The 21,641-nt window shown below is 40.6% G+C and overlaps 1 protein-coding gene across 1 annotated transcript in view; it reads right to left on the bottom strand.

Annotated features, from left to right (window-relative positions):
* Positions 1-21,641, bottom strand: part of LOC122801321 (cytochrome P450 2D4-like) — a 719,831-nt gene that overhangs the window by 536,901 nt on the left and 161,289 nt on the right. The window contains exon 4 of the mRNA XM_044070893.1: positions 9,025-9,185. Coding sequence (XP_043926828.1) covers positions 9,025-9,185 — 161 coding nt within the window. The remainder of the gene's footprint in view (positions 1-9,024; positions 9,186-21,641) is intronic.

The raw sequence follows: 21,641 nt of genomic DNA, 5'->3' as shown, positions 1-21,641 counted from the left end.
CTTGTTCCGGAGCATGGGAAGTCTCTGGGACAGGAATCTATCCCTCCGGCATGTCCTATTTATTGTTGTGGTGAGGTTTAGATCCCTGGAGTGTGTGGCTCGAGGGGATATGGTTTTCTTTAGGTGGAGCATGTCCATCAATTCTGGGTTGGACATGGCCTTGTATGTCAGGCAGAGATCATCTCTGAGTAGGTGATATGCAACCGAGTACAGCTGGAGTTTCTTCAGTCGAGCTGCATAGGGCATCTGCTTGAGGCCAGTGAACCTCTTGGTGAGGAACTTCTGTGGTCTTTCCAGTTGTTGCAGGTGTTTTGTAAGGTACATCCCAAATGGGGCATTGTACTCTATGATGGGTCTGATGAGTGATGCATAGAGGGGCCCAATGACCTCTTTTGATCTGGATGCAAACCCTTTTGTGATTAGGTGGACCACATAGAAGGATTTTCTAACCACTTTGGCAATGTGATTATCAAAGGAGAGGTTACTATCTACTTGGGTCCCCAGATCCCTTATTACGTCTTCCGTATTTAGGGGGCTACCACCTATGTGGTAGTTTGTGGGTACTTTGTTTTTTCCAAAGGAGATGACTATGCACTTTTTGGCATTTAGCTTGAGACCATGGTTTTGACACCAGATATCTGTCTCAGTGAGACCCTTTTGGAGAATGTCTATGTCAGCCGGAGAGTCAATTATAGCCCCTAGTTTGCAGTCATCTGTGAACATGGTGAGCCATAGTCCTCCTGGGCTTGCCTGTACCTCTGAGAAGTATATGCTGAACAGGAGGGGAACTAGGACTGAGCCCTGGGGAATGCCACTTGTAACTGGTTTAGAGTCAGACCTAGCTCTTGCAACTCTTACCATGTGGGTTCTGTCTGTGAGCCAGTTGGCAACCCATCTCATGATGTAGGGGTTTATGTTCAGGCTGGTGAACTTGTCTATAATACCTGAGTGGGGAATGGTGTTGAAGGCCTTTACGAGATCTAGGTAGGCTATGTGTACCACCTTTCCCTCGTCTATAGCATTGGTAACCATCTCAAAGAAGTCCACCAGGTTTAGGAGGCATGATCTGCCCTTAAAGCTGAACTGGGTTGGGGCCAGTGTTTGGAGGTTTCCAATGTCTCTGTTAATGAGATCCATGATGATGAGCTCCATAGCTTTGCAGACCAAGCTAGTCAGGCTTATAGGGCGATAGTTCCTGGGGTCCATTGTGGCTCCCCCTTTGTGGAGTGGAATAATCGTTGCTGTGAGCCACTCTGTGGGCACGTAGCCTGTGGAGAGGCTGAGTTTAAACAGTGTGTTTAGGTGAGGGGTTAGTTCATCTTTGAGCTTGTGTAGGACGCAGCCTGGGACACTGTCCGGTCCCATTGATGCTGTGTTTTTGGCTTTGGAGAGGGCTGTTTTAACCTGAGTGTCTGTGATTTCAGGGGCACTACATTCTTCTGGTATAGTTATGGACCCTTTTGGGGGTGAGAGGGGGGTGACGTTTGCACTAAACCTGTCTGCCAGGATGTTGGCTATATCGGTCAGTTCAGTGTATTTTGTGCCATTCTGCACTAACTCCGAGCAGATCTGAGAATTGCCACTTAGATTCTTGACATAGCTAAAGAATGCCTTGTGGTTATGTTTGGAGTCCATGGCAATTTTTCTTTCGAAGCTAGCCTTGGATGATTTTATGAGGGAATGTAGTTTCTTGCTGATACTGATCAGGAATGTCTTCCCTTTTTGGGATTTTACTCTTTTCTGTACTAGTTTCCTCCTTCTATTGTATAGCTTGTTTATAGCAGGGGTCCACCAGACTGGTTTCCTTTTCTTGGAGGAGTGAGTCTTGGTTTTGTTTGGGATAGCATGATCTATGCATTCTTGTAGGTGCCAGTAGAGTGCATTAGTAAAGGATTTTGCAGCTTGGACAGCATTATCCTTTAGAATGGGGGCTTTGAAACTTCCCACCTCGGTCTTAAGTAACATGAAGTTTGCTTTTGAAAAGTTTTTCATGGTGGTTTCTTTGACCATCCAGAGTGATTAGTTTACGGTCAGATCTAACCAGCGAGGGGTTGACATCTGGTGTGGAACACCGGTTGCCCATGTTGGTGATGACCAGGTCCAATATGTTGTCACCTCTGATGGGGGTAACCAGTTGATCCAGGGCATTTGATTTAATAAATTCTAGGAAATGTTGGGCCAGGGAGTTTGTACTTGAGTAGTTCTCCCAGTTAATGTTTGGATAATTGTAATCACCCAATATCAGGGTGTTTGGTAGGACCTTTATGTTTCCCAGTGTTTCCAGGAATGTGGAGTGGAGATCCTGGGACATGTTGGGTGATCTGTAGCAAGCTATAATTTGAATAGCAGTTTAGCCCATTGTTAGTTGCATATGGATGATCTCTGAAGCATCATGCTGTGCCACTAACCTGGAGGTGTGGGTATCCTTGATGAATATGGATACTCACCCGCCTTTTGTATTTTGGTCCGGTGGACTAAGGGTTTTGCATCCAGGAAGACAGAGGTCATCGGCTCCCTCTACTCTTCCCTCATTAGGCCAATCATCGAATACAATGCCCTATTTGGCATGCACCTCACTAGACACCTGCAACAACTGGAGAGACCGCAAAAGTACCTCACAAAGAGGATCCTAGGTCTTAATCACTTGTCCTATATGGACAGACTCAAAAAACTCCAACTATTCTCTGTTTCATAACGCCTACTCAGAGGCGATCTCTGCTTGACCTACAAAGCCCTGTCTGACCCAGCTCCATTAGAAATGCTACATCTAAACAAATCTCAATCCTTCCGCACCACACACTCCAGAGACCTCAGCCTCATTACCACAATTAACAGAACATGCTACCTTCATAGGTATCACAAGGGATAAGAAACTAAGAGTAATGCTACTCAACGCCAAAAGTCTAAACCTCAAGATGCACGCACTCGAAACTCTCCTTAGCATGGAGAACATTGATATCTGTGCAGTGACAGAAACCTGGTTCAAGGATCCCGAGAGCACCCCAGCACTACCAGGTTATACCTCATACCATGTTTTTTGGCCCCAAAACTTGGACCGAACCACAAAAGGAGGGGGAGTATCAATATTCGTCAAAGATACCCACACCTCCAGGTTGGTGGCACAGCACGAAGCATCAGAGACTATTCATGTACAACTAACAGTGGGTAAAACTGCCTTCCAGTTTATAGCCTGCTACAGACCACCCTCCCAAACCCAGCAACCCCACTCGGCCTTCCTGAGAACACTGGAAAATATGAAGGTCTCTCCAAACACCATTATATTGAGCAACTTCAACTACCCTAACATAGACTGGGAGCATTACTCGAGCTCCAACACCCTAGCCCGAAGGTTCCTAGAATTTATAAACTCAAATGCTATGGAACAACTTGTTGCCACTCCCACAAGAGGGGAAAACATACTGGACCTAATCATCACCAACATGGGGACTCTATGCTCCAGACCAGAAGTGTATCCCTCACTGGTAAGATCAGACCATAAACTAATCTCACTAGATATTCACTTCCCGACCCCAGCTCCTGCCCAGAAAACCACAGTGAAAAACTTCTCTAAAGCAAATTTCACACTCCTCAAAACCGAGGTGGATTCCTTCAAAGCCCCCGGGCCTGTGGAAAATACGGCCCAGACCACAGAATCCTTAATAAACGCATTCTATGAACACCTTCAGGAATGCATGGATCATGCAATCCCAAATAAAACCAAAACCCAATCCTCCAAAGTTAGGCGTCCTGTCTGGTGGACCCCAGCCATAAACAAACTATACAATAGAAGGAGGAAGCTACTACATGATAGAGCAAAATCCCAAAAAGGGAAGGCATCTCTGATCAGTATTAGCAAAAAATTATGGGCACTCATAAAATCGTCTAAGGCCAGCTTCGAGAGAAAAATTGCACAGAACACTAAGGATAATCACAAGGCTTTCTTTAGTTATGTTAGGAACCTGGATGGGAATTCCCAGATATGCTCAGAATTAGTCCAAAATGACAAAAAATACACTGAACCCACAGACATTGCCAATATCCTAGCTGACAGGTTCAGCGCAAACTTCTCCCCCCCTTCCCCACCAAAAGGGCAAATATCTATCCCAGGAGAGTGCTGCTCCCCTGACATCTCAGATGCTCAGGTAAGAGCCGCCCTCTCCAAAGCAAAAAACACAGCATCAATGAGACCAGACAGTGTCCCGGGCTGCATCCTACATGAACTCCAAGAAGAACTAAACCCAAACATAAAACTACTGTTTAATCTCAGCCTTACTACAGGATATGTACCCAAAGAGTGGCGTCCAGCAACAGTGGTCCCTCTCCACAAAGGTGGTGCCTCAACGGATCCTGGAAACTATTGCCCCATAAGCCTGACTAGCTTGGTCTGCAAAGCTATGGAAAGGATCATCATGGACCTCATAAATAAAGATATGGGGACCTACAGACACTGGATCCTACCCAGTTCGGCTTTGTTAAGGGCAGATCCTGCCTCTTAAACCTGGTTGATTTCTTTGAAACAGTCACCAAGGCCATTGACGAGGGGAAGGTGGTCCACACAGCCTACCTGGACCTTGCAAAAGCCTTCGATACAATACCCCACTCTGGCATTATAGATAAGCTCACCAGCTTAAATATAAACCCCTATGTCACTAGATGGGTTGCAAACTGGCTCAAGGACAGAACCCACATGGTTAGAATTGCTGGAGCCATGTCAGACTCCAAACCAGTTACAAGTGGCGTCCCATAAGGCTCAGTCCTGGGACCTCTCTTGTTTGGTATATATTTCTCAGAGGTACAGGCTAACAGGGAAGACTGTGGCTGACCAAGTTCGCAGATGACTGCAAACTGGGCGCCATAATCAACTCTCCAGCCGACACAAGCATCCTACAAAAGGGCCTCATAGAAACAGACAACTGGTGCCAGAGCCATGGCCTCAAGCTAAACGCCAAAAAGTGTATAGTCATCCCCTTTGGCAAAAACAAAGTGCTCACAAATTACCACATAGGTGGTAATCCATTAAGTATGGAAGAAGTAATTAGGGACCTGGGGACCCAAGTTGATAGCAATCTCTCATTTGACAACCACGTGGCCAAAGTGGTTAGAAAAACATTTTATATAGCCCACCTAATCATGAAGGGATTCACATCTAGATCAGGGGAGGTCATCGTGCCTCTTTACTCATCCCTCATCAGGCCCATAATTGAGTACAATGCCCCTTTTGGGATGTACCTTACCAGACACCTGCAGCAACTGGAAAGACCCCAAAAGTACCTCACCAAGAGGATCAAAGGGCTCAAACAGATGCCATATGCTGCCCGGTTAAAGAAACTCCAGCTCTACTCAGTGGCATACCGCCTGCTCAGAGGCGATCTGTGCCTGACATATAAAGCCATGTCCAACCCGGAATTAATGGACATGCTGCACCTCAGAAAATCCAAATCCCATCGAGCTACGCGCTCGAGAGACCTGAACCTCAGCACTGAAATAAATAGGACATGCTGGAGGGACAGATTCATAACCCAGAGGCTCCCTTCACTCTGGAATAAAATCCCAGTCCAGGTTAGGCAGAGTCCCTCATTGACTCTCTTCAAGAGGAATCTTGATGAGTGGATGGGAGATAGTAGGTTTACCCCAGGTATCACTTCTGTGTCACTGTTAGACAGAGGCACAGTATACTAACCTCGAAAAAGGGCATAGCAAAATTCATTTAAAATGGGTGGCGAAAGCCAAACACACTCTGGCTAGGCTTATAAATGCCCTAGGGCAGATAGCCTAGTATGAACCTATGAACCTATGCTGGAGGGACAGGTTCATAACCCAGAGACTGCCCATGCTATGGAATAGACTTCCCATACATGTCAAGCAAAGCACCTCGCGACCCTCTTCAAGAGAAATCTTGATGAGTGGATGGGAAACAGAAAATTCACCCTGGGGATAACTCTAGTGACTACTCGACAGAGGCACTGGGAACTAAGGGTGGGTGGCACTGTGCCAGTGTAATCCTATGGCTAGGCTTGTAAAGGTCCCAGGACCATTAGCCTAGTGCACAACTATGAACCTAAACAGAAATGACAAAAAAATATAGAATTATTTAATGTATACTCTCCATAAACGCACAGGTTCATAGATTCAGAGATTGTTACTAGGCAAATGACCCAGGATGCCTTTCTAAACCTAGACAAGTTTTCCTAAAAGAATAATGATGTCCTGTATCCATATAGGACACTGAGGGCTAGGCTTTATAAGCTACCACTGTCCATAAGGGACATGGATGCCAGGCCTGATGTAAATTTCCTATTCCCCTTCCACTGGTCTAGTTTGCACTTAAACTGGATAACAGATGACTTCAGCTTCACATGGATGGGAAGCTTGTTCCATAGGTGGTGCAGTCTCTGGGACACATATCTTTCTCTCTCCAGTATGTTCTGTTTAGGATACAGACAAAATTCAAGTCCCAAGACATTGTATTTCTGGTACTCTTTGACTTACAAAAATATAGGAGATTCATAAGTGTGGGGTTTGCAGATGCCTTGTAAGCCAGAAATAGATCACCCCTCAGCAATCTATAGGAGACTGAGAGAAAGAAAGGGCTTTAAGATACTCTACATAAGGCAAATTTGTTATGACTTGTATTCTTCTTGTAAGGAACATCTGAGGTCACTCTAGTTGCTGCATGTACCTGGTCAGGTACATACCAAAGGAAGCATTGTACTCTATGATTGGTCTGATAAGGGCAGTGTATATAGGGATAATGACCCCTTTTGACCTAGATGCCATGCCCTTATTTTTAACTTGTGCAACATAAAAGGATTTCCTCACCACTGTGGCCACATGATGATCGAAGGGAAGGCTACTATCTATGTGCGTTCTCAGATCCCTGACCACTGGGTTGACTCTTAGGGGTGTGTTATCAACCTGGTAATTAGCTGGCATGGTTGACTTCCCAAAGAGTACAATTATGCATTTCTTAGCATTGAGTTTAAGACCATGGCTTTGACATAATTTGTTAGTCAAAGGTAGACCATCTTGAAGAAAGCTAGTGTCTGTAGGAGAGTCGAGGATAACCCCCAGCTTGCAATCATCTGCAAATTTAGTCAGCCATAAACTTTCAGCATTTGCTCCTGTTTCAGAGAAATAGATGCCAAAAAGGAGTGGGCCAATTACAAAGCCAAAGACAATATATTGCACAATGGCAGATAAAAATCACTTAGATCAGTTTCTGAAATAAAATATTTTATAATGAAATTTACATGAAAAGTTTCAGGTGAAAGCAGCTATCCTCTAATACACATTTGACATGCATAGGTCAATAATGAGCTTTTGTCAAATATTACTTCAGCAGATACATTACCAGCTAGAGGAACTGCTTCCTATGGAAACTATAAATATGTTTTTGTTTTAATAACAATTTCAGCATCCTAACATTTCTTCCATTAATCCTTCATCAAGATCCAGTTAATTAAATTCACATAATGACCAACCAGAGGTGGGTCTATATTAGAAAGCCGAAACCTCACTTACGCGAATCCCAAAAGGCCAACACATAAACAGCAAACCGCAAAAACAGTGAATGTCCTAAAGCGCGAAATTCAAAATATCGAATTCCCATAGTTGGCCAACTCCACCGCCCGCTACATACTGACTACCCAAACAAAATAAATAATCCACACTTCACCCATACATACACTTTACCCATATATCCCATATACTAATCAAACATGCATTACACACAAATGTATCTGAATATAGACAAACAACACCCAAGTACAGGAAAAGTGTAATTTACGTACCTATTCCGCTACACAACTGTATTACTATATATGCACTTAACTTAACCCTACTTCTAACCCTATGGTGTAGCTTGAATGCTTTACTATATATGCACTTACCCTAACCAGCACCCTAACCCTAAGGTCAGTAACTATTGCACATTTACGTTAGGGAGCTATACCGGATGAGGGAATCTCCTACTGACGTTTTACCTCACTAAACATGGTGTGGACAATTATGGCACTTCGGTATTTTAAATTTTGCGTTTCAGGATGTTCGGTGTTCTTGAGGTTCATTGTTTATGTATCGGCCTTTTGGGATTCACGTAAGTGAGGTTTCGACATTCTAATATAGACCCCCAGAGGTTTGTATAAAATGTTGAAATCAGTGGACTGTTCCACTTAATGTAGACTGTTCCACTTAATGTAGAATGGCTCCTTATTAAAATGTCAGCACTTGAAATGCCAAGTGCCAACAAGGTGAAAAAAATAAATAAATAAGACTGGAAACCTGGAGAAGAGTGAATCTTGAAAACCACTACCACCCAAAACTTATATATACCAACTCCAAGATTACCATACCTTGGAGAAAAGGGAATATTGCAAGAAATGGTCATCTGGGAATTTATATATATATATAAAAGTCCATTCTTTCAGCCATTCAGTCTCCATATTTTGTGACATACTCTCGAGTCCTAACATTTCAAATAATTACCCTTTTGGGTCTTACAGCCCACTGCATTTACCAGATATATAGATGCATGCAAAAATCTAAGAGAAATATCAAATACTGAGACTAATCTGCATAAGGTGTGGGATTAAACTTCTGACCATGAAGGCAGCAACAATAACCACCATACTAGCAAGTTGTCAAAATATTATTGCTGTTTTATTTTTTCAGTTTATCAGTATAATAACAACCTTCAGGTTAGGCTACTCTAAGTAATAACAAACATGCATGTGGCTAACGGTTTATACTTGCTGCATCGGGCTTACTAATGCTTCTGGGTGTCCACTATATCTCAGTACTGCTCATGATACAAGCTGTTATTGTTCTTAACATACAGCTTTCAGTTCTTTGCTCTAATTATTATGAGGGAATTGACATGCCAGTGTATATTATAGTGGTTCAAAGCAGAAAAGTAATGCAATGATATAGTATGGCTAACTATTTCCTCTAATTTTCAAGATGCAAATGTTGCATTTTTGTTAACTACTAGAACTGCATAATTAAAATTATTATTTTTTACTATACCAGACTCCAGAATTCAGTGCGCTCATTTAGGTTTTCTTCAATGGCATGCAGAAGTTCTAGAAATGCTTTGTCACCGTACTGAAACCGATCTCCAAATATAATGGAACCGATCACATTTGCTACAGTATTGTATAGTATAACATCTGGATCAAAAGGATGACCTAAAAAAACATAATTAAAAAAATAATGTAGGATGATATATTTCAGCTTATTTACTAAATGAAAGAATTAGCTATAGACAATGCAATGATATCTAGGTTACATGCAGTAAATGAAATACTTGGTGTTCTATGATCTTACAGTTACAGTTTTGCCTTCTCTTCTCTGTATAAAACTGAAACGTATTACTATAATAATTTGAAACATCAGGCACCATTGAACTACATAAGAAGTAGTCTGTATTCATTACTATGGAGCCAAGGACTTCCAAATGTGAAAGCTGCTTGTTAATCCTTCCATTTATTTGAGAATGTTGTACAAAAATGACTTGGGATTATACTATGAGAGATTTGTTTTTAATAAAATGGTCTTTGATCACATATCTTCATTCTGACAATTTGGTAAAAACAAACAGAAAAACAAATAATAATTTCATATGCATTTCATTTTAAAAGACAACCACATTTAGTCTTTCTGAGAAACAGAAACTCCTACAGTACAAAGAAAGTATAATTCCTCAATAAATCAAGTTCTGAATCTCTCTTATAAAAAGATTTGCCAGGAGTTTGTATATGCCATTTACAGAAAAATTACTGAACTTGTAAAACCTTCTCCAATGCATGTAATTCTATTTTCGTAAAGATGCAGCAAATATATAAAACGTAAAAAGGTTAATAAAACAAGCAATTGTTTTCTTAGTGAAGATGCAGCAATGATGTAAAATGTGACATACACACACACAGACAGACACACACACACACACACACACACACACACACACACACACACACACACACACACACACACGCTAGCAGAGCTGTGGGTTCCCTAGTCTGCTACTTCCTGTCAAACATGTTATCTTACCTGGGGTTAGAAATTTCCAGTTATATAAGCAACTTTGTTTTCAATATAGTCATTTAGGCTTAAAATTTTGGCCCAGCAGAAAGTAAAAGGTCAGGACTCCTTTACCTAATGCAGTAAAGGCTTCTTTGTCTAAAAAAAATATGTTTTCTGAATATTTCCCAGCAATACATCCCTCTCAAGTTTCTTCAAGTAAACTAACTCTTTATTTTGAAAATCTTCTCAGCAATTATTTCAATCAGTCTGTTTTTTTCTTGGATATGTTAATGACCTTGTAGAGAATGAGTGACCTGTACATCGGATTTGGCACCTTGACTGCAGAATGAACGCTCTCCACAAGAGTGTTAATTTACAGGTAATGCCCACTGAAAAATGAACCCACTACTTCATGGCAGCATATTAAGCTGCCGTGGAGCTCCGTCTGAAAGAAAGTTAACAGCTGCCATTATTTTATGCTCGTTAAGCAATGCTTTTGTTATTTAGGGAGTGTAAAATAAAAAAGAAAATACAAAAAAATAGAAAAGTGTGTTTGTATTTATGTGTGTGTGTGAGTGTTTACATGCATAAAAGTAACAGTGAGCTCAACTGAGTCATTATTTACACTTACTAAGCAGCACTTTTGTTGTTTGGTACTAGAGTGTAAAATTAAAAGAAACAAAAAAGAAAGAGCGTGTGTATGTGTGTTTATGCTTCTGTCTGCATGTATAACTGTATGTGTGCTTGCATGCATGAAAATAGAAGTGTGTGTGTGTGTGTGTGTGTGTGTGTGTGTGTGTGTGTGAGAGAGAGAGAGAGAGATCAAACAGTGGCAGCAGCAATTAAGAGGTCTGCATGCCTCTCAATCTTTTAGCTTAATAAATCTGAATAAAGCCTAAATAAAGGGGAGAAAAGGCTCAAAAATTAGGAACAGATTTTAAATATTGCTCTTATAAAATTACAAAGTTGCTAGAATAACTGGATTTGTGTTAGCACACATTTTCTGAAGGAAATAAAGTCTGAAACTCAAATGCATGTCATTATTTAGTGCCTTCAACCCCAATGATTAGCAATATATCACCCATTTTAGGAGTAAGGCACCAAAAAAATGAAATAAATATCTGGATATTTTTTTGAAAATGCTACATTTTGGAAATAAACTATTTCTTCCAACACAATTTACATATACTACAGCAAGTCTGAAACATTAAGCAGAGGAACTATTTTACATCAAAAAATATATAGAAAAATAATATAGTAATAAAAATATGTCAGTAAAACACAACAATTTTACAGACAGCTCATTCTCTAAATGCAATAATGCCCTCCTGAGTGTGTTTCATATTACATCGCTGGGCCTCATAACACCCCTGGGCTAGCATTATTTACACAATAATGCACACCCTGTTGGGCATTATTGCTTGTTTAACAAACCTGGTTGCAGTGCAGAAAATCTTACAATTTATTGCAGATAAGGAGAGAAAGGTAGCCTAAGCCTACTGACCAGATTTAGTGTAGTCATGTCTGTAAATCTTCAAACGACAAAAGCCAGTAGTATAACCTTTAATAAAAGCACAAAACCTCTCTAGCGCCTCGGCATAAAGCCTTCCAGGAGATAACAATAGTAAAAAAGAACACCTCTTATAAAGGTGCATCAATTAGAAAAAACAATTAAACAAATAAAACGATTGGATGGGAGAAAGGAAATTCACCCCAGGGATCACGTCAGTCGCCCTGCTAGACAGGGGTCCAGGAAAGTAAATAATGTGGGAAGAATTAGCCAGGGAATTGTTATGGCTAGGCTTGTATAGGCCCTAGGGCTGATAGCCTAGTACCAACCTATGAACCTATGAACCTATGAAAACAATTAAACAATCTAATACAATTAATTCTCTACAATAAGTATTTCCAATTGCTTTCCTGATTAAGTCCACCAGGTGTCAAAGTGTTATACTTTAAAATAAAAACTGCTTCTTTGAATAGTAACTTATTCTTTAAACAAGTTACATTTGTTGCTTTAATTTGTTCAAGAATACAACCTCTCAATTCTGAATAAGCTCCCCCATGTACAGAATTTAAGTGAGAAGCAATAGGACTTTCTATCTTACTGTTTTTAATATCACGAACGTGTTCCTGCAATCTAACCTTAAATGACCTCTTACTCTCACCTATATAGAAAAGATTGCAAGGACACTTGAGTGCATAAATAATACCTTCAGTATTACAAGTAAACTCTGCTACAGGTCTAAATTTCAAACCATTAATTGTATCAAAAAACCTGGTAACATATGAACAAACTGAACAATTAACACATGCCCAGGTACCCAACCTACCAACCCCACTTCACACATTTACATCAGGTAAGGAAAAAGTTGCATGTACTAACATATCTTTTAAAAGAAATTAAGGGTGCATGCCATACCTTTTTTAATTTATGTCTTCCCGACATCAAAAAAGGCCACTAATACTTTATAATAGCTATAATCTCATCAGATAGTATATTGTAAGAGGTAACAAAATAGATTTTCCTACCTTCTTCATTTTTCATTCTTTGCAGTGTATTATTGTTATGTTTCCTACTATTTCTTTTATTTATCTCTGGAAAACATAACTTCTCTAGAGCTATTTTAATAACTCCCAGAGCATATCCCCTATTTTTAAATATCTGACAGGAGTTAAAAATCTCTTTTTCTAAGATATCAGATTCACTACATAACCTACTGACTCTTAATAACTCTCCATAGGGTAGGGAGTTCAAAATATGAGCTGGATGGCAACTGTGTCCATCCAAAAAATGGCCATCATCACCAAATTTTCTATGTATATTTGTAGTGTTTTTTCCATCTCTAATATTACCTTCTAAGATCAGGTCCAGAAAAATAACAGAATTACCACTTTGTAAACCTTCAAACCTTAAACCTAGCTGGTTAGAATTTAGTATATTAACAAAATCTTGTATTAATGATTTACCTCCTTTACATAAAAAAATCAAATCATCAATGAATCTAAAATAATGAATTACATACTTTCTAAAAAACTCTAATCTATATAAAAAAGTAATTTCAAAATATCCCATAACCAGGTTTGCATACATTGGGGCAAAAGGAGCCCCCATAGCTGTACCTTGTATCTGCTGATAAACTACCTGATTAAATTCAAAATAATTATTAACTAAACTAAAATAAATTAATTCAATAATATAATTTGAAACTGGACTGTCACCCAAAAAGAGTTTAAGGGCCTCAGTAACTACTGAATCCTTAATATTTGTGTACAGGCTCTTAACATCTAATGTGATCCAGTAATAATCTTCCTCCCAAAACACACATTTAATGTTACCTAAGTAGTCAAAAGAGTCTTTTATGTAGGAATCTAAAGTTATTACAAATTTTGTTAGATAACAATGCAACATAATTCCAATATTAGTAAGAAATAATTACTGGCTGCTACTATAGGATGACCCGGTGGATTCACTAGGTCTTTATGTACTTTGGGTAAACAATAAAACTTAGTCAAAGTACAACTGTCTGTATTAAATTTCACATCTAAGTCGTTTTTAGACAAATATCCAAGTCTAAAACCTCTTAATAAAATGTCTTTGAAATTTTTTATAACTTGTTCACATTCAACAATACTAGATACTTTATATACATCTCTCATATTTAAATGGTCCATACACATTTTTAAATATTGGGTAAAATGTAGCACCACTACTTTGCTACGCTTATCAGAAGGCTTAATAACTAAGTCTTTTCTCTTACTCATATTTTGTAAAGTTTGTCACTCTCTTTTACTTAAATTATAACATATAGCATTTTTATTGCCCCAAAATTTCATAAAAATATCATCCACTGAATGATGTACCATAGAAGAAAAATGAGAAATTCCTTCATGCCTAAAAGTACTTTTAACTGGTACCTTCACGGTATCTCATAAACAGTAAGCATTTAATTCATCATTACAATCCCATAAAGAAGAATCACATGTAAAGAAACCATCACCAGAGTCTGAACCACTATATTCATCCAAAACGTATGTACACATATTCAAAAAAGTCACATAGATGTAATTTGCGTATTAGTTGAAAAATGTCAATATAAGTGACATGCTTCCTAGGAAGAGCAGTAGGTATAAACTTCAAACCGCATTTTAATACGGCCATCTCACATTCACTTAAAGTATAACCAGATAAATTTACAACAAAACTGCTTTCATTATTCATTACAACATCATCTAATGATGACAATATTTTTTGAACATTAATATTGAGTCTGTTTCTGGAGGTTATCATACCTCTAATATTGTCCATCTCTGTTGTTGTCTGTACACCCTGTCTTTCTTCCGTAATTGTCCCACTGGTTCCAAAAATTGTTGCGTAGATATTCTGGGTCTTGTGGTCTCGGTAATGAAGGAAAATTAACTGCCTCCTCTTTTGATTCTCCCATGCTACTAACTGTTTCTGATGATGCAAAGGAAACGCCATGTTTTGAATTGGTTCCGCCCACATGCTGCCACCTCTGTTGGTTATGTTTAGCTAACTTCTTAAAGGCATAGCCAGTATTATAGTCGCGTATATCTCTTTCAAGCTTATTAATCTTTCTTTTGATAATGTCATTTTAATTTACATTTGAATCTGCATCTGTATATATCTATATCTATCTCTGTATATGTCTATATCTATATATGTATACATGTATGTATATATATATATATATATATATATATATATATAAATGCGTGCGCCTACATAGACATATATATGTATGTGTATATTTGTAATTTAATGTTTCAGTCTGTATTGACTAATTTTTTTAAGAATTTTATTATTCCATTTTAGAAGTGTGTGTCTAGCTGTTTATAGATGTATATAAGGGTAATTGCTCACAGTAGGGGATTATAACTGCTGACATCTCTCTTTGAAGACTGAGACTGCTTGACTTTAGCTTTCATAGGGTAACAGTGTGTATATTAATTGTAACTTTAATGTGTCACATCGGTTTGTCAATAGCAGCATGAGAGCGGGAGGAGGAAGTCATACTGAAAAGGCTAACTTTAGTCAGTACGTGTTGTAAATGCAAATAGTTTTAGCCAAGATGAAGTTACAGTTAGTAAAACAGCACTAAAACACATTAGGCTGAGAGTGAAGCAGGTAAATTCATGGAATCCAGTGTTCATTGCTGTGACCTACATCTGGGCAATATGAAGGTTATTTGGGAATTTGAGCATGACTGGAGCTGGTCATAGCCTAAGGTAGCAGTGCTCATTTGCCATTCACTTGTAAGACTTAATACCATGTGTACACATTGTTGTCACTGGACCAGTTTTGACAGGGGTATTTAAACATTATGAATAAATGTGCATGCAACACACATCACCGTTATGGGAGAGCAACTGTGGCAGGGCCAATTACACAGTGGTGTGAACCTTGGCTCTAGATGATTATCACTGTTGAAGTAACACCCCAACATGCATATGGAAAATTTGAAAAAGGGGTTGTAGACAGATGGATGGCATTTAAAATATAGTTCAGGTAATAAGGTAATACTGTGGAATACAGGTGCAGTGAATAGTGGCACCTCTGTAGAATTCAGTAACAACATTGTAAGAGAACATTATATATTCTGAAAATAAAGGATGAAATAGTGCAAAAATATAAGGCACATTCTGCATAATCCAACCTACATCGGACAAAGTTCAGTGAAATATATTGCATAAATTGTGAAAAAAGGCAGTGAACATTGAAAAGGACAAACAAAAGAATATAATGGAAAAGAGAAAACTATGTGAAGGTAGAATATAGATCCTTACAAGGTTGGCAGGTGTGGACAGGAGGGAACTACTGTGGTTACAGAACAATAGCTGTTCCCTTAGTACTGCTTTGAGACGAGTGTTTTTTGGGAATGAAAGAAACAGCCTGCTCCTTTGCCCTTGCGAATATATTAATAGCCAAACATGTACTTTGCCAGATATGTGGCTTGTAAGTTTAGGCTGGCAGGAAATTTGCAGTCTCAGCTTTACCTTCTGTTCTCGATTTACAAAGATAGCATTGAAAAACTGAATAAAGGATTCAGAAGTAGGATTTTTCATGTATCACTTTTAATGATGGAGACAAGGGCATTACTGGTGAATTTTATTCATTTTGGCAAAGAGTCAAATTACCAGTTTTATTTGGTTGTTAGCTGTTTACTGTGGAGTCAGGCTAGTAACATTGACTCTCATGACTAATGTGTCTGATTGGTACAGGGAAGAGGCCTCACTTTAGAAGCATTACTGACAGACAAATGTCAGTGATTGTGAGGCCCACTTGCAGTGTCCTGATCCATTTTCTTCCAGTGATGTGTTTATTCCACTTTCCACATCCACTGCTGTTATTAGATCCATTATTTTATTATGTTTTATTTATTTTACTAACTCTGGTCAAAACTGCAATTCAAACTGTAGCTTGCTACAGATCCCCCACCGTGCCCCAGGATTCCCAATTATCTTTTCTTGATATACTGGAAAATATTAGGGTTCAACCAAACACCCTAATATTGGGTGATTTCAACTACCCCACCATTAACTGGGAAAACTACTCATGTACCAACTCCTTCGCTCAGCACTTCCTGGAGTTCATAAATTCCAATTCCCTGGATCAACTTATCCACACCCCCACCAGGGGCAACAATATCCTAGACCTAGTCATTACCAACACGAGTGACCGGTGTTCCACACCTGAAGTCATCTCCTCGTTGGTCAGATCCGACCATAAGCTAATCACCCTAGATATCTACATCCTGCCCCCACCCCCACATTAAGGAAACCACGGTAAAAAATTTCTCCAAAGCCAACTCATGCTTCTTAAGACAGAAGCCCACTTGCACAATGCTAGAAGTCTAAATCTCAAAATGCACTCACTCGAGGCACTCCTTAAAATGGAGAACATTGATATCTGTGCAGTGACTGAGACTTGGTTCAAGGCTCCAGAGAGCACCCCTGCCTACCAGGCTGTAACTCATACCACAGTTTTCGGCCATCTAACCTGGACCGGAACACCAAAGGAGGAGGTGTGTCCATATTCATTAAGGATATCCACACCTCCAGGCTAGTTGCTCAGCATAATGCAGCCGAGGTTATCCATGTGCAGCTAACTCTGGGCAAAACTGCAATCCAAATTGTTGCTTGCTACAGATCACCCACCATGCCCCAGGATTCCCACTCCTCTGTTCTTGATATACTGGAAAATATTAGGGTTCAACCAAACACCCTAATAATGGGCGATTTCAACTACCCCACCATTAACTGGGAAAACTACTCATGTGCCAACTCCTTCGCTCAACGCTTTCTGGAATTCATAAACTCCAATGCTCTGGATCAACTTATCCACACCCCCACCAGGGGCAACAATATCCTAGACCTAGTCATTACCAACATGAGTGATTGGTGTTCCACACCTGAAGTCAACGCCTCACTGGTCCAATCAGACCATAAGCTAATTACCCTAGATATCCACATCCTGCTCCCACCCCCCATTAAGGAAACCATGGTAAAAAATTTCTCCAAAGCCAACCTCATGCTTCTTAAGACAGAAGTGGTGAACTTCATGACACCCATGCAGATGGACAATACAGTTACAACTACTAAATCCTACACAATTGCACTTTATAGGCACTTACATGAGTGCATGGATCGTGCTATCCCACACAGAACCAAGATGCTATCCTCCAAAAAAAGGAAGCCAATCTGGTGGTCCCCTGCCATAAACAAACCGTACAACAGAAGGAAGAAACTGTTGCAAAAGAGAGTAAAATCCCATGAGTGGAGGAGCTCCCTGATCAGCCTCAGTAAGAAGCTGCGATCCCTGATAAAATCCTCCAAAGCAAGTTACGAAAACAAAATTGCCACTGATTCTAAAGACAACCACAAAGCATTCTATAGCTATGTCAAGAATCTCAATAGCAACACTCAGATCTACTCTGAGTTACAGCACAATAGCACTAAATATACAGACCAAACTGATATTGCCAACATCCTGGCAGATAGGTTTAGTGCTAACTTTAACCCCCTCTCACCCCCTAAAGAGCCCATCTCTATAGCAGAAGAATGCAAAGTTCCTGTAATCACGGCTGCACAGGTAAAAACCACACTCTCCAAAGCCAAGAACACAGCATCCATGGGACCAGACAACATCCCAGGCTGCGTTCTACACGAACTACAGGATGAACTGGCACCCCACCTAAGTACCATGTTCAATCATAGCCTCACCTCAGGCTTTGTGCCTGCTGAATGGCACACAGCGACGGTTATCCCACTCCACAAGGGGGGAGCTATCACGGACCTCGGGAACTACCACCCCATTAGCCTGACAAGCCTGGTCTGCAAAGCCATGGAATGTATCATCATGGAACTTATAAACAAAGACACTGGTAATCTCCAAACTCTGGACCCCACCCAGTTTGGGTTTGTAAAAGGCAGATCATGTCTCCTAAACCTGATAGACTTCTTTGAAGCAGTCGCCAAAGCCATAGACAAGGGTAAGGTGGTTCACACAGCCTATCTAGATCTTGCCAAGGCTTTCAACACCATCCCCCACTCTGGAATTATAGATAAACTCACTAAACTAGGTATAAATCCCCATGTCACAAGATGGGTTGCCAACTGGCTCACTGACAGAAACCACACTGTGAAAGTAGCAGACTCCAAATTCGACTTCAGACCAGTGACAAGTGGAGTACCACAGGGTTCAGTCCTGGGTCCTCTCCTGTTTGGTATCTACTTCTCTGAAGTACAGGCTAACACAGGTCTTTGGCTAACGAAGTTCACAGATGACTGCAAACTAGGAGCCATAATCGAAACTCCTAACCATGTGGACATCCTACAAAAGGGCCTCACTGAGACAGATGCCTGGTGTCAAAGCCATGGCATCAAGCTCAATGCCAAAAAGTGCATTGTCATCCCCTTTGGTAAAAACTCTGTACCCATGAACTACAACATAGGCGGTAGTATACTTAACACCAAAAGTGTGATAAGAGACCATGGGACACAGGTGGACAGTAGTCTCTCCTTTGATAATCACATCGCCACACTAGTCAGGAAATCATTCTACGTGGCACACCTCATCACAAAAGGTTTCTCATGCAGAAAAAAAGAGGTCTTTGTTCCCCTCTACTCATCACTCATTAGACCTATTATAGAGTACTACACCCCTTTTGGTATGTACCTCACAAGACATCTAGAAAAACTGGAAAGGCTGCAGAAATACCTCACAAAGAGGATTACTAGCCTTAAACAGATGCCCTACACAGACCGTCTCAAAAAACTCCAGCTTTACTCCGTGTCATATCGCCTACTCAGAGGTGATCTCTGCCTAACATACAAAGCTATGTCAAACCCAGAGCTGTTGGACATGCTCCACTTAAAGAAATCACAATCCCTCCGAGCTACACGCTCTAGGGACCTAAACCTTGTCACCGCAATAAACAGAACATGCCAGAGGGATAGATTCCTGTCCCACAGACTTCCCATACTCTGGAATAAACTACCTATCTATATCAAACAAAGCTCCTCATTAGCACTCTTCAAGAAAAATCTTGATGATTGGATGGGAAATAGGAAATTCACCCCAGGGATCACCTCTGTGGCTCTGCTCGACAGTGGTACAGGAAAATAATTTTCTTTGGTGGCAAAAGCCAGGGTACCTTTTAGGCTGGGCTTGTATAGGCCCCAGGGCCGATAGCCTAGTACCTACCTATGAACCTATGAACCTATGAAGTGGCGAACTTCATGACACCCATGCAGATGGACAATACAGTTATAACTGCTGAATCCTACACAAATGCACTCTATAAGCACTTACACGAGTGCATGGATCGTGCTATCCCAAACCGAACCAAGATGCTACCCTTCAAAAAAGGAAGCCAATCTGGTTGTCCCCTACCATAAACAAACCCTACAACAGAAGGAAGACATTTTTGCAAAAGTGAGTAAAATCCCATGAGTGGAGGAGCTCCCTGGTCAGCCTCAGCAAGAAGCTGAGATCCCTTATAAGATCCTCCAAAGCTAGCTATGAAAACAAGATTGCCACTGATTCTAAGGACAACCACAAAGCATTCTATAGCTATGTCAAGAGTCTCAATGGCAACACCCAGATCTGCTCTGAGTTACAGCACAATGACACAAAAATTAAAGAACCAACTGATATTGCCAACATCCTGGCAGATAGGTTCAGTGCTAACTTTACCCCCCTCTCACCCCCTAAAGGGCCCATATCTATACAGGAAGAATGCAGAGTCCCTGTAATCACAACTTCACAGGTAAAAGCAGCACTCTCTAAAGCCAAAAGCACAGCATCCATGGGACTGGACAACATCTCAGGCTGCGTTTTACACGAACTTCAGAATGAACTGGCTCCCCACCTAAGCACCATGTTCAATCATAGCCTCACATCAGGCTTTGTGCCCACTGAATGGTGCAAAGCAACAGTTATCTCACTCCACAAAGGGGAAGCCAGCACTGATCCTGGGAACTATTGACCTATTAGCCTGACGAGCCTGGTCTGCAAGGCCATGGAATGTATCATTATGGAATTCATAAACAAAGACATTGGTAACCTCCAAACTCTGAACTCCGCCCAGTTTGGGTTTGTGAAAGGCAGATCTTGCCTCCTGAACCTGGTAGACTTCTTTGAGGCAGTCACTAAAGCCATAGACTAGGGTAAGGTGGTTCACATAGCCTATCTTGACCTCCCCAAGGCTTTCAACACCATCCCCCATTCTGGAATTATAGCTAAACTCACTAAACTAGGTATAAATCCCTATGTCACAAGATGGGTTGCCAACTGGCTCACTTACAGAACCCACACTGTAAAAGTTGCAGACTCCAAATCTGACTTCAAACCAGTGACAAGTGGAGTACCACAGGGTTTAGTCCTGGGACCTCTCCTGTTTGGTATCTACTTCTCTGAAGTACAAGCTAACACAGAAGGCCTCTGGCTAATGAAGTTTGCAGATGACTGCAAACTAGGAGCTATAGTCGAGTCCCCAAATGATGTGCACATCCTACAGAAGGGCCTCACTAAGACAGATACCTGGTATCAGAGCCATGGCCTCAAGCTCAATGCTAAAAAGTTCATTGTTATCCCCTTTGTTAAAAAGTCTGTACCCATAAACTACCATATAGGCGGCAGTCTTCTTAACACCTAATGTGTGATAAGAGACCTTGGGACCCAGGTGGACAGTAGTCTCTCCTTTGATAATCACATTGCCACAGTAGTCGGGAAATCCTTCTACATGGCACACCTCATCACAAAAGGGTTCTCATCCAGGAAAAAAGAGGTCATTGTTCCCCTCTGCTCGACACTCATTAGACTCATTATAGAGTACAACGCCCCTTTTGGAATGTACCTCACAAGACATCTGCAACAGCTGGAAAGGCCACAGAAGTACCTCACAAAGAGAATTACTGGCCTCAAACAGATGCCCTACACTGATCGTATAAAAAAACTCCAGCTTTACTCTGTAGCATATCACCTACTCTGAGGTGATCTCTGCCTAAAATATAAAGCTATGTCAAACCCAGAGCTGTTGGACATGCTACATCTAAAGAAATCCCAATCCCTCCAAGCTACACGTTTTAGGGACCTA

This window comes from Protopterus annectens, chromosome 1.part0 (genome assembly GCF_019279795.1).
Source record: "Protopterus annectens isolate FY-2018-M chromosome 1.part0, PAN1.0, whole genome shotgun sequence".
NCBI lineage: Eukaryota > Metazoa > Chordata > Ceratodontiformes > Protopteridae > Protopterus > Protopterus annectens.
This window is presented reverse-complemented; position numbering and strand designations above follow the sequence as displayed.